The sequence below is a fragment of the Gavialis gangeticus genome, unplaced genomic scaffold (genome assembly GCF_001723915.1).
Source record: "Gavialis gangeticus isolate Ggan-Ray unplaced genomic scaffold, GavGan_comp1, whole genome shotgun sequence".
Lineage (NCBI taxonomy): Eukaryota > Metazoa > Chordata > Crocodylia > Gavialidae > Gavialis > Gavialis gangeticus.
Window position 1 is genome coordinate 10593990 of NW_017729008.1, and position 14579 is coordinate 10608568.

General features: G+C 41.9%; 1 protein-coding gene across 1 annotated transcript in view; it reads left to right on the forward strand.

Moving 5' to 3' along the window:
• Positions 1-14579, forward strand: part of CELSR1 (cadherin EGF LAG seven-pass G-type receptor 1) — a 321619-nt gene that overhangs the window by 170219 nt on the left and 136821 nt on the right. The window contains exon 3 of the mRNA XM_019509377.1: positions 10383-10605. Within this exon, the coding sequence (XP_019364922.1) occupies positions 10383-10605 (223 nt within the window). The remainder of the gene's footprint in view (positions 1-10382; positions 10606-14579) is intronic.

The window sequence follows — 14579 nt, forward strand, 5'->3', positions numbered from 1 at the left end:
GTGGGGGGGGGGGGGTTGGATTATCTCACAGCTAACAAATCAGTCTTGTTCATTTGTGTACCATAAACATCCAGAATCCATTATGCCAGAAAGGGTGTGTCTGTCTTTTCTCCCTTCTCTAACTGTCAATAATCTAACTGTAGAGGAGATCTTTTGGTTTAAAAGCTGAGCTACTCAGAAATAGAAAAGAAGCAGAAAAGACTAAAGATTTGAGGAAGGAGGGAACTACAAGTAAATCTTTTTTAACAAGGTGAAGTTCCGACAAGCTGAAAAGTTAGTAGAAACATTGTTTCCTCATTCAGGTCCATAATGGAACACTTTTAGCACCTGTGGAAACCACTGTTCAGCTGCCTGAAACTGCCTGTTGGGGCATGCTATTGTCCCAGCAATAATTGCCATTTTTACTCAATGAAATAGTACCTATCCTGTTAATGCAGCCCTGACTCATTTATAACTAACCTCCTAACTTTCTATTACTGCTATTTATGGCAGCCTTAAGGGCTAGATAATGCAATCCTTTCCCACGATGTGTAATTAAGTACTCATGAATGTGAGCAAGGATTTCAAATTTCTACTCAGCATTGCAATTGATCTAGCCTTCTGCTCTTTCTCCTTTCCCTTCCCCATAATAAATATTCTGAATGAGTATCAAGGAGGCATAGAAAAAAGAAACTAAATAATTTATTTTACATTTAGGCTAGAGTCAGATTACTTCCCTTTTCAAATAAACCTTCTAACAAATAAACAGAGCAAAGCTGAAGTGGTTTTAACTGTGTTGAGGGTTTATATATTTTTGTGTTTGTGCCTTCAGGCTTTTCAGAATGACAAGGAAGTATTATTTTAGAAAGGTCTGTTCCGAAAAACTTATCCAAACAAGATGATATAAATTGCAGGTGCAATGTTATAATATAAATTGTGTTGTATCTCTAGATAGACAGTAATTTATTCAGTTAGCTACATATTAGATACAATTCATTTAATTAGATACATATGGAGATAAAGCTTATGCTCTTGAAAGGCTGTGTTTTGCATCACAATATCTCATGACAAATCAGCGTAATTTGCGTTGCAGCAAATTTTCTTGCACATTTACTGTAGTACTCAGCAGGAACTGGAAACTTCTGCCTCACAGCTACTTATTCAGGTGATAGGTCACATGGAACAGTGCTGTTTGCCTGTATACACTGCTGCCTGGCCTGGTACGTTTGTTATGTAGACACATCCTACAATGATTTTCATTCCCATGTATCCAGATGAATCTTATTTTAGAAAGTGACAGGTGGTAAGCACAGCTTAAAAGAGCCCACAAGCTCAGCTTACACTCAAACATGGGAGGGATCTAATCTCTTAAAAAGGCATTCATCAATGGAATAATGTAACTAAGAGATAATTGGAAAGGCAGTGAGAGATCAAAATTATTCCTCTGACAGGCTGAAAACCAAGTTCCCTATCTTAATCCTTCCTTCTTCTTCTGCTCCTCACCCATATCTCCCACCCCCATTCCTTCGAGGACCCAGGATTTTGTAAAGCGGGGTGTAGGAGCAGTGACCAGCATTGCCGCCAACAGTAGCAGCACCCTGATTCCCATCTCCCCCCCACCCCACAGGAGCAGGCAGACCACACTGGCTAGGGACAGAAGTTACACATAAACTGGTTTAAGTAATCAGAAATTGGTTTAAGCCTCTGCTGGAATAGAAGTTCAGTGCACATAAACCAGTTTCAAACTGGCTGAAACTGGTTTAAGATAAACCTGGTTGAATGTAGTATCACACTTAACTGATAAAGGTCAAACCGGTTTATGAAGCGTCTGTCCCAGACTCCTTCCTGGTTCAAGTTGAATCAGAGTCCCCCAGCATGTTTGGCTGGGCGGTCTGCTCCAGAGAGCAAGGCTGCCCTCCCCTTCCCAAGCTAGAGCAGTGAGAGCTGGCTCACTGGCCCTCCCAAGCAAACTCCAGCTGGGGTCTCGGGCCAGGGAGGGGTGTTAAACTTCCCTTCCTCTGACTACAGAGCTTCCCTGCTCTGCTAAATTTACTGCTGGCTGTGACTGTGTACTAGAAATCCCAAAGGCACCTCGAAGCAAGAAGTGATGGGCAACCCTGCAGTGTCCTGCTGCTTTTATTGTGGACTGCAAATCCCAGAGACCTTGGGTGCAGCAGGGAGAGGAAGTGAACGCGCAGCCCGTGCTCTAGAACCTCCCTGGCTTCTGGCTTGAACCATTGCAGGCATGTGGCTGCATTTCCTGAATCAGAAGTGAATGCCTGTTCTTTTGCTTATTGGTTCAATTTTTGCAGTTTAGACTAACCTGCAAAGACTGAATCAATTAAGCCTTGGGCTTTTTGACTCTTTGTACTTAGCCTATGGGAGCAGCAGCCAGGGACATTTTTTAAGTCCCCTTATCAGGTAAGAATCCTGTCCCCTGTCTACTCCCATTCCTCTCCTCCCCTCTTCTATGCTGCCTTTGCTGATCCCAGGGCAGGGGGACCTACAGAGCCATTCTTTCCCCATTCCACTATTGAGTGTGGAGGAGAAGGCAGGGGGCATCTAACCTACTTCAGGGATGTAAAAAAAATCATCCCTGGCTGCTGCTCCTGCTGCGTGGTTTGAAAGGGTGTTACCGCACCCCCTCTAGATCTTCCCCCACCTTCATCTTTAAAGTGAACTAGAGGAGACCTATTTGCTAGGGACAGACATTACACATAAACTGGTTTAAGTGATCCGAAACTGGTTTAAACTTGTAACAGAACAGATTTTCCGTGCACATAAACCAGTTTGAAAATGGCTGAAACTGGTTTGAGATAAACTTGTTTGAATGTAGTATCAGACTTAACTGATTTGGGTTACACTGGTTTACGCAATGTCTGTCCCCTTTGCTGGTTTAAAATTAACTAGACTCCCCCAGCATCCTGGCATGCTGTCTAGGTGGAGCTCTCTGCTCCCTGACTGGAGCTCTGGCAGAAATTGCAGGTATAGCAAGGTCTGCCTGGCTTCCCCCTGCCCTACCCACCCCCACTGCTCAGGCAGGAATTCCCCCTCCATCCCATTTCCCACAGCATAGACCCCAACCCCACAGATCCCAGGTATGTGGTATGCTAGCTAATGCCGAGAGGTGTCTGTGTGTCTCTAGCTTCACTGGGACAGGCAGACAGAACCATGACCACTTAGGGCTTTTTGGAGCTAATCAACAGGTCAGCTGTTCAAAGAACAGTTTGAACTAATGGAGAGAGGCTGTTGTTTTGCTGATGAGGTGATAAACACTGTTATCATCATCCTGCTGGCTTGCTTGCCTGTCAGTTTGCTGCAGACAGTATAAAGAAGCAGGGAGGAAGATTGAAAAGCTTTGTATCATCAACAGATGCACGCACTGTACACCCCCTTTGCCTCAGAGTGCTAGCAGGGGGGTGGGGGCTGGAAAAACTCCTGCCCCTTGAGCAGCCAGCAGGAAAAAGCCTGGGATGGTACAGGCAGATATCCCTAATCAGAGGTCCTGCCAGGGCCTGTCTATACCCACCTCAGCCCAGCTCCCTGCAGAAGTGAAGGGAGGGCTGCTCTAGCACGCCCTCACCCCCACGCTTATAGCCTGAGCCACTGCGGGCATGTGCCTGAATTTCCTCAGTCTAGAGAGAATGTCTGTCCAGTTGCAAACCAGTTCAACCTGGCCAGGTTAAACTAACCTGTAAAGATAGAATCAATTCAGGCTCAGGCTTTTTGAATGTCTGCCCCTAGCCTTTGGGAAGTTTTTTCTGGCATGTCTCATGGAGACATTTTGGCTGAGAGCACACAGAGTAGGAAGTCCCGATCTAGCATCTTTACACAGCCTTCACCCCATGCTGTGAGCGGGTGTTCATGAAGATAAGTGATGCCTGATTCTATCTCATGAGAAGCTCTGCTCTGTAGTCCTGTTTCCTCACTACTGCCTTTGAGTGTGCTTGCGATTGTGTTTTGCTGTGTGATGCTACAGAAAAACAGTCAGCTCCTGGTAGAGGCAGTGTAGTATTGCCAAATCCAAGGGTTGAAAAGGAACAAGTCATCCTCAACTCCAGGAAAGTATCAAAAGATTGAATTAAAAATAATGAGACATTCTTAAAAATATAGTGTGGGGTGAGTTTTTTTTCCCTTTGCTTCTGGTTTCTGAACCCTCAGGGTAAACTGGGACTTAAAATAACATTGAGTGTTGTGAGACTTGTGATAAAATCCTGGACTTGGCAGCACTGTTCATGTTTACACCACTGCTAATCCCATTGCTGGAATACAGGTGCAGATCTTTCTAGTGTAGACAAAACCTACATTGTTTTGAGTCAGGAACTTTCGACCTTTGACAAATATAGAAGGTAGAATATGTCGCACCCTAGGGACCATATCATAGCCTCAGTCAGTGCGCATAGTACCCGTTGAGGCTGCACAAAGGAATTAAGGGCATTATGCATCCCTTAGGGAATATCAAAATTTATCATATTATTTTGTGGACTTGTTCATAATTTCTTTAGTATGTAGACTAATTTATTTCTCCAGCAGATGTGCCCTGGATAGCTTTAATCCCATGAGTATTATTATTTATTTTAAATTACTACCTCTCAATTGAGTGGGGGGGAAAAATCAGTCCCAAATCATCCCTCCCTGCAGGGTGCTTTTTGTTTTGGTTTATTATACTGTGGGAGAAAGGGGAAAATGGTATGTCTCTGCCTTTCTTAGGTCTGTATTGTGTTTACAAAGTCTCTGCATAGTTGAGGTGAGAAGAAGTGTGTACCAGCAGCTACTCATGGAAGTACCAGCACAACTCCTCTGGGTACTCAAGGGATCTCTGAGCATTTCTACAGGGTGCAGTGAGAGTTCCCTCTTGTGCTTATCCAGCTCTTGTCTGCATGGGGACAAACTGGAAGATGGTCCCAGTCATGGCCTTACTCTTGCCCAGATGTTTTGGGAGGTTTTCATCACTGACTTCCCACTTCATGTCTGTTACAAGTGCAAAGACTGCAGTTGCACCTTAGTACAGGACCCAGTTACAAAAAGAGGGAAACTTTTATCCTATCTACAGTCTATATGTGTATGTAAATGAATCTTCTCTTCATGCTAGTGGCTTTTCTTCTAGCAACTTACAGTGATATTGAAGATATGCCACATACAAAGTGGCTGCAGCCCATGGTTCATGGGTTTGAACAAGATGTTTTTGGGCAGAGTCTATGGCAAGCAGCGGAGACTCTGTGTAACTACACATGGAGAATGAAGTGAAGCAGGCTATTGGGCAGGGACAGAAGGTGGATTTAGGGGTTTCCAGGAAATGAGAGAGAAGAAAACATGGAGTGGGAGCAGAGGAGAGCATTAGGGTTGAATGGACCTCTTGGCAGGTTCCCACAATGGTGGCAGCTCTGAGAAGCCAAGAAGAAAGCTTGCTTTTGCCAGGGTGTTGAGGCTAGATTTTGACCAACAGGGCTAAGTATGGACAGTCAAAAAGCCCAAGGCTGAATCAGTTCAATCTTCACAGGTTAGACTAAACTGCATAGATTGAACTGATTAGCAAGTGAACAGACTTTCACTTTTGATTTTGGAAATGCAGCCACATACCTGCAGTGGCCCAGGCTAGAAACTTGGTCGGGAGGGGGCACTAGGGCACACTCCCCTGCTCGGCTGGAGCAGACAGCTTGGATCAAGGCCAGCCAGCCCACCTTTTGGGGGGTGGGGGTTGTAGGGGAGCATCCTGGGATGCTGGGGGACTGTGAGTTAACTTGAATCTGGAGGGGATTTTGGCCAGAAGTTCAACAAACTGATTTAACCTAAAACAGTTAAGTCTGATATTGCATCCATCTAAGTTTATCTTAAACCAGTTTCAGCCATTTTGAAAGTGGTTTATGTGCTCTGAATTTCTGTTGTGTTACCAATTTGAAGCGTTTTCTGATAGCTTGTACCAGTTTATGTGCAATTTGTGTCCCTAGCCCAGAAGCACTGACATTTTTGGGGGGCTGCCAATTTCCTTTAAAAGCATCAGAAAGCAGAGTAAAAGTAAAAAGCCTCATAAATTTATTGTTTTAGAATGTCTTATGAATTTTAAACCAATCTCATGATTTTTGGCATTTAGTTCTCATGATTCTCAAAATCTCATGATTTTTTGGCATGATTTCTGGCAATTGTCCTTAATTATTTTTGGCTTTCACAATCCTCAGTCATCTGGCAGCTTCTACACTCAGTAACAATACATTGTCTACTTCATCCTCAATTTTTGGTTACTTTTTTTAGCTCATTACTATATTTGTCATTCTAGTGCCTGTTAGTCTCAGTAAAGCTATGAATTTGCCCTGTCTCTTATCCCCAATGCAGAGCTCAGGGCATAGTAAGCACTCAATCTATGCTGGAAATGAATGGAGAACATGAAGTAGACATCTGAAGAGTAGGTCATAGAGGAAAAATTTCCTTGCACAGGTTGCAACTTACATTCTCTTTGTTCATTTTGTTGGATGAGGTTTTATGTGCCTCTACTAAGTCTCACTCGATTCTAAACAGGTAGCAACAAGATGAGATCTGCTAGAACAATCAGTTTCCTTGCTTACTGTAACTGTACACCAAGTCCTGGCAGTGGCTGTTCACACAGTCTATCAATATTTAATGTGGAGGCCTGATGAGATTCTAATGGAATCCTAATCTTTTTCTGAGTGTTATATAGAATGTTAAGATCCTGCTTTAGAGATTCAGTTGCTCAGTTATCTGAGAGTTGCTGTTACTTTGGCTTTCTTCCAAGTAATGCAGATATCTGAAGGAGTGAAGATTTCATGTTATTGGAGGAGATTTTTGCAAATGTATTGTTCTGGGAAATATGTAATGCTCTTTTTAGTTTTTTTAAAAAACTTTTCCTTTATATATTTTATGCATTCTTTCACTATTTATCACCATTATAGTTTTTCAGAATTATGCTTGCTAAGGAGGAAGGATATTTCATATGATGGCTAAGCTAAGAAGAAAATTTGCATGTTCATGATTGATTCTTCTTCAGGGCAGGTGGTTAATGGAGATTGCATTTTCAAAAAATGTTGGTGCCCTATTTCTTGTTGTTTCCCCCTGTCCTTTAAAGAAAGAATTTATCTCTCTTTAGACCATCAGTTTCACTTAGGAACCTGTTAGAACCCAGGTGAAAGTGTTGGAGCCCAAGTGAATGATTAATATATCCAAAGTGTACTGGAAAAAAAACCCCATGAAGCAGACAATTCAGTGCAGACCTGCAGATTCTTGCTAACTCTTGTTTAACTTAGCCAGGTTAGACTAACCTGCAAAGATTAAATCGATTCAGACTCAGGCTTTTTTAATGTTTGTCCCTAGCCATAATGTGCTCACTGCAATGGTAGCAGTGTACCTTCATATTCTACCATCCTTTAAAAAATGTTTTAAATGTTGTCAAAAATATATTAATATCTATTCAGAAAAAATAGACAAATTGAAGAGACACATTTTAGGCTTATTTGCTTGTCAAGACATGTCAGGTGTTCTGAGAACAATGTTTGCAGTGCTTTCTTGAGTGGGTGCTTAGAAGGTCCAGGAAAGCAGTTATTAAATAATTCAGAAGGAATTATTAGATAAGGGGAATATTTTTCTTTGAAAATTTATGTTAATTTTGAATCATTGCAGATTTTTCAATTAAAAAAGATTTCAATAGATTTTGACTATATATTTATAACATGATACTCAGCATCAAAGAATATATGTCATATACTATTCTCATTTATGGTAGAGATTAATGTGAGGTACTGTAATTTTATTAACTGGGTAATGCTGTATATATATGAATATGTTGCTAAGTATAATTTTAACTGAATTGCAAAATTATTTTTTCCAATATATAAATGAAACCATAATAAAGGTAAATCAATACAGCAAAAGCTCTGTTATCTGGCACCCATGGGGAATGGGGACCGTGGGGGCTGAACAAAACTTGAAGTGCCACAGTGGACACTTCTGGTTTGCTTTTGCTGCATCAACCAGCGTTGGCAGTTGATGGAGCATGCCAGTTGCTGAAGTGCAGGATAACGCGGCTTTTACTGTAAAACTTCTGTGTGAACTTTGAATGGTTTTACAGTTGTACATTATAAACTGAAATTATTTTTGTATCTCAACTGATAATCTGTTGAGCCTGTAAACTCTTGCAGTTTGGAAGAATTAATATAGAACAATTAAATGAGTACCATTGCCATGGTATTCCAGCAACATGCTAGAGTGGAAAAAATCCCTCCTGTTTGTCAATGTCATGTCTTTTTTTCTTCTGTGTGTTCAGGTCTGTGCCTTGTTTGCTTTTGTCAATGGTTTTGGTCTCTTTTCAGCAAGCCTCAAGGATTCCATTCCATTCGCAGTTGCAGATTTATATTACTAAATATCCTACTCCTTTATAAATAGGACAAGCCTGTGCTTAGTCTTTTATGTAGGAAATATGTCATTCTAATTCTTGAAGAGTTTAGGTATACAGAAGGAGAGTTGTTTGAGTTGTTCTGGATTGTTGGGGTGCAGAGTGATTGGCTCTGGTTATAGAGCGAACATATTCCTTAGCATCTTTTTAACAAATGTGCTTGTTTTACATTGTGTCCCTTCATATTCAACACGCTGCCAGTGGATTTTTTCCCTCTAAAACCGCACTTCCTTGTGAGGGGAAGCATGTTACACCTTGTTGTAATCTACATGACCTCTTTGCTATGTTAATATTGGGCATCCCTAAAGATAAACTTGCCTGAATTGATATGTACTGGCGGTTTTGGGAAATAGGACAGGATTTTCCATCTTTTTGTCATAGTGATAAAATGTGATAAAATATGAATTTAGGAACATAAATCCTGATACAGGAAAGCATATAACTTGTGTTTAACTGTAAGCACATGCTTAAAGAGCTTTGCTAATTGAGAGTTTCTGGCATCCTAATCTTCTGGTTTTGTGTAAAATATTTGTTATCGGAGATACTTCGTTGTCCCTGCATGCCTTGCAGCATGCACTTTTTCAGTTTATTGTTCCACCTGCGATTGCCTATATTATCTGGTTGTAATCAAAAACACAGAACTAAATTCAAATTGGATGTAGACCATTGAAGTTGTACCCCATACAAGTATGAATTTGAGTGACAATAATAATGGAATTGTAGGATGCTTCTGTATTTCACATCTGTGGGAGATTCATAAATTCCTTAAATATCATTTTGACTTCTCTAAGAATGCACTCATAAAGTTTTCATCATGATTGAAATCATGTAACTATGTAAACCCACAACTGGTAATTATGCAAATATTATAGTGCTAGAAATATCCTTTTTTAGCTGTATTGTGCCACACAGTTTTGCTCTATGTTTAGTCGTCTGGTAGTATTTCTCGGATTAATTTAATTGAATTGTGTTCAGTTTTCATAAACTGTTTTTCATCCCTATCTGGGTTGCTGCAATAAAACATAATAGTGACAGGTACCTCAAGCCACATTCAGTACACAAATGTTAAATAATTACCACACAAATTAGTGCTTTGTAGGGAGAAAATTTTGCAGCAGGTATTGCCATTGCACCCTGCAAAGTCTGCAGAGGCCAAGGGACTCATGAACAGGTCCTATAGTCCTTGTAAACTACAAAATCAAAAGTCAGTTTTGAAAAAGACAACTCTTGTTGTAATACATGAGCAATGGCGGGCAAAAGTTAATGCTGCACTTACAAATTTACCTTCGGTGCAAACAGGCTTCACTTTTTGAGTGCTTAAGCTTAACAAATCTTAATATATTTGAATGGTATAAAATTATAGCATTTGAGGAAGAAAACTTCAGTAGTCTGTAATTGAGATACATAACTCCTAACAACTTTAATGATGGTGGAAGACTAACTAAATGATATGTATTCACTGGATACTTTTGAAAAAAATGGAAGCAATCTATATGTTATCTGCATCCTGTGCATTCTTTTATAAATGTACACACCTTACTCTGTCAGTGACATTTCCAATAAAACAGAATTCCAGTCAAGAGGAAATGCACACACGTCTGTTCACTCAATTTCCAGTCTACAGTGAAATGCTGGAACAATTTATGTACACTTAGATTGATAGGAAGTATATAGGATTTTAGTGTTACTGTCATCCCTTTTCTGGTATATATACTTGTCATCATTCTAGGCTGAAAGTAGATTAGAAATCTAAAACTTAGTGCCAACTTTGTTAACTACTTGAAAAAGAGTCATTCAGGAAATAATATCCAGAACTATGATCAGTTTTAAAATTTAAAACATAACGTGGCATACACAATGTATAGCTCCTTAGCTTGATTACAGAAACATGAATGTAAATGAGGTTTAATAGAAAAACTCTATCAGTCTCTGGCAACTTGTTACTTAATTAGAACCCAGTGTCATGTGTTTCATGCCTGACATTAGTTTCTTTCTTTTCCAGGAGAGTACTGTGAAGTGAATGCTCGCTCAGGCCGCTGCGCACCAGGAGTATGTAAAAACGGAGGAACCTGTGTTAACCTGCTGGTAGGAGGTTTCAAATGCGAGTGCCCTCCAGGAGAGTACGAAAGACCTTACTGTGAAATGACAACAAGAAGCTTCCCCCCCCAGTCATTCGTTACCTTCAAGGGGTTAAGGCAGCGCTTCCATTTCACAGTCTCCCTCATGTAAGTTAATCCCCTTCTTTCTTGAGATCAGAGGATTCCAGTCCAAATCTGTGATCTCTCTTTGATTTGGGTTGAGGTAGAGCAGGGCTGTCCAACTTCTGGGAGGCCACATGCACACATGCACACATGTTGTGAAGGCCACATGCTGTGAGGGCAGCACAAATCCCATTCCTTCTTCCCCTCTTTCCTCCCACTATTGGTGCCACATGGGCAGCAAGTTCATTGGGCTTCTTCCCACCATGCTGTCCTGCCCCAGAGACCATGGCCACTGTGGCTTCAGGAGTACTGGGGGGAAGTGGTGGCTGGGTGGGAGTCTGCAGGCCATGCATGCACCCCCCATGAGTCAGATGCAGCCCACAGGCCATCAGTTGGACAGCCCGAGGGTAGGTGCATATTGAAGAGCACTGAGTTAAACATGTCTGACGGAACTGCCATTGATTCCTATGGTAGATGGAGCATGAACATCTTTGGCATTTTTCTTCAATAATCCAATACTATTTAATACCCAAATTGCATTTAAATCCTGCCCTGCTAATCACGTGAAGCTATGTGAAATGCTGTTGGCATTCCTCATATATTTGGTTTATTTATGCATTTATTTGATTCATATGCTGCTCTTCTCAACAAAGACTCATGGCAGCTTACAGGAAGGAAATAGAATAACTTATAAAAACAACAGGAATATTTTTAAAAAATATAAAATAACCTCATTCCCTCAACAGTATCCCAGCTTAGCCCTGCTTGCTAAATGCTTGATCAGAGAGGAAAGTCTTAAACCACTTCTAGAAGATGTCTAGGCTCAGGTTCTGGCAAGTCTTAAGGAGAAACAAGTCCCAGAGCTGAGGAGTGACTACCGAGAATGACTTCCATGTGTGTTTACAACTATCATATTCATGTTCAGTAGAAAGTAGTATTTTTTGTCTGCATATGTAGTTTTTCCTACTGAAGTTTCACAAAACCTTGTATCTGAATATAGATAAGAGATGAATTGTAGCCCTTATGGTTTAGGAGAGAGCAGATATGCCAGAAGTGTCCATAGAGAAGGCAAGAAGGAGCTTGTGCAAGGAAAGCATCTCCAATGTGCAGCCAGTAGAGACATGCCTGGCATGTCCTGCAGTAGCATATCTCACATTTGATCTGGCTAGATGCCTGCCAACCAGTTGCTGCCCACATTTAGATCTGTGGTGGGTGCAGTCAGCAAGCTGTGATTGCCAGGTTCCTTATCCCCTGTCATCACACCTGGCCTCAAATAAGGACATTTGAATAGACAGAGATACGGTGGGAGGTTAGAGCTCCACAAAACCCATTGCTTGTCTCAGGCTGCATTAACTGTGTAGCACAATGCCTGCAGATTTTGACCAGGGAGATAATGACCAGTTCTTAGGTCTCTACTTCCAGACTACCCTTTCATTGAGTCAGAATGCACCGAGTCATCTGGGCTGCTTGCAGATGTGAAAAACAAAAAAAGAAGGGGTTTTAATTTAAACTTGGCATGCTCCTGTGCCAATCCCAGCACATGCCCAGAAGAGGCAGTGCATTAGTTTGACCCTGCTTTGCAGCATCTGTATAGATTGGGCATTTCAGTGGGGCTTTTTGGCACTTTTATCTAATGGCTGATTGAATCAGCTTTAGATAAAAATGCCAAAAAGCCCCACTGAAGCACCCAATGTATCCAGATGCTGCAGAGCTGGGTTGAAAGTAACATGCTTCTTCCTGTAAATCACAATTTGTTTTATTTTTTCATGTCTGCAAACGGCCTTAGGCTCTGTGAGTGCCAAAGACTGGCAGAATGATATTTTGGAAGAGACTGTGTCTGTCTTTGCAAGGAAACTGTGTTCCCATGGATGGAGGGTCGAAATTCTCCCCTTTTTTTATTGTGTCCCAAATAATTATTCTGCAGATAAGGCAACTTCTTCTGTCCCTTCAGTCTCTTAATGTAGGTTTTCCATAGATAGGAACAAGAGGTCAAGGCTCAGTGAGGCCTAACTAAACCAATATTACTCAATTTGTAAATGCAACTTTTTTCTAATAAAGGTGCAGCCTGGAATCTTTTAGTGATTTAGCTGGTTGAAGTTGACCCTTGGTTTCTAAAGTTGACTTTGACCAGGAACATCACAGGAAAATGCGCTACCCTGTTAGGATACCAGGAAGAGGTTTAGGGTTAGTTAATATATACAAAAGAAGAAGTAGCAATTAGCATTGGATGTTTGCCCACCTTAGGAAAAGAGGTCAGGATTAGTTAAGGTTTTAGTTCAGATCAATTAATTTTCCTAATCTAAGCAAATCCTAGAAACACAGCTTGTTGCTTTACACCCAAGTGTGGCCCTGCTACTCCTTTGCAGGATGTTTTCATTTTACCTTTCTTGTTCCTTAACATTGTGGTGGTCAAAAATTCAATAGAGCCTTGTAAGTGTAGTTAAATCAACATGTGTAGATACAATATATACAATTTGCCAAGTTCTTGAGCTAAAGGGGCCAGTGTGTAAAGGCTCCACATATAAAGTACTGCATTTACATGAGGTTCCCCCCTACACCCCCTCAGCATGGAGAAAAATGCCCTTCATGTTATATTTGCATACAAGGAAACCCTGCCCCCATTAAATATGTTATCTATCATTAAACTGCTGCCAGAAGCATCATGTGCTCAGTAATAGAAACTAACTATGAAGTTTTTAAAATGTAGCCCACATTGAGCATGTCTGTAAAATACATGGCCAACATTGGGCAAACACATTGATGGGAACCTACTACAAGGCTAGGTTAGTGCAGCCCATCCAAAAAATCTATAGTGTCCATTGCACTTAGCCCCCTCACCACCAACTCTTAGATTTGAGTAAATATGGTACTATGCGTTGGTTTTGATCAAAACTGATCCTAGGGCATGGTAAGAAAGTTTCCAAACATCCCTGAAAAACAAGGGAAAGCTGAGAGATGAAAGGATTTAACCTGTCAGATCCATATTCAGTGTAAATGAAGGAGTGTTCTATGGTCTCTGCCACGTGGTTCTTGTTCTATTAGAGGCCTTTCCCAGCCGGGCTTTTAGGAAGGGACCCTTGTAGTGTAGGGTGCTTCTGTTTAGTATAGCTCCATCTCACTTTGTGGGAACTTTATGGGAAACAGCAAACTAGCCCAATAGTTTTCACATCAGGGAGCTATGTCAAAATCTTAAAGACCTCTATAACGGTGATGCTTAATTTTTTTAGCCTCAGGGCACCCCTTTCTGAGTTTCAGGAACCTAGCAGCACCATTTTGGGAAACACTGAGTTAAAATTTAGGTAGTGAAAGGTGAGGATGGCAGGGGCAGGACCTCACCCTACTGTGCCCTCCCTGCCCCTGGTCTGTACCTAAAGGCTAAGAACAGACAGTCTAAAAATCCAGGACAGAATTGATTCAATCTAGGCACCTTCCTCTAAGGTGCGTAGGTTGAACCAACAACCAACAGAACTGACATTCAAGTTTTCAATTGGGAAAGGCAGGGAGAGGCCTGTACTGATACAGGCCAGTAGGCAGGGGGTGCTGGAGCATGCGTCTCAGTCTGCTGACCATTGCCAGCCCACCCAAGTGTCCCCAACCCTCTGCTGTCCTCCCACAGGGGGTTAAGGAGCCCCCTGTCTGGGTGCTGGCCCACCTTGGGGGAGCTTCCCCCTTTGGAGGTTTCCCCCTGCCTGGGGTCCTCAGCCTTGGCAGCCCTGGGTTGTTGAGTGGTATTTCCACCCTTCCCCTTTCCAGGTGCTGATTGCTGCCACAGGATGGAGGGAGAAGGAGTCCTCCTGGCTGGGTGCCTGCCCATGCAGCCCAGTGTGGGGGCACTGGGGAGCCCTCGCCTTGCAGGACTTTCCCTCACCCCCGCCCAGGGTGCCCCAGCCAGGGGCAGCCCCAGGGAGCTGAGGGGGATTATTCCACTCCCCTGCACTAGTTCTACCTCACAGCAACTGAGGCAAAACCAAGGAGAGAATTTTCCTTCCCTCGCTGGG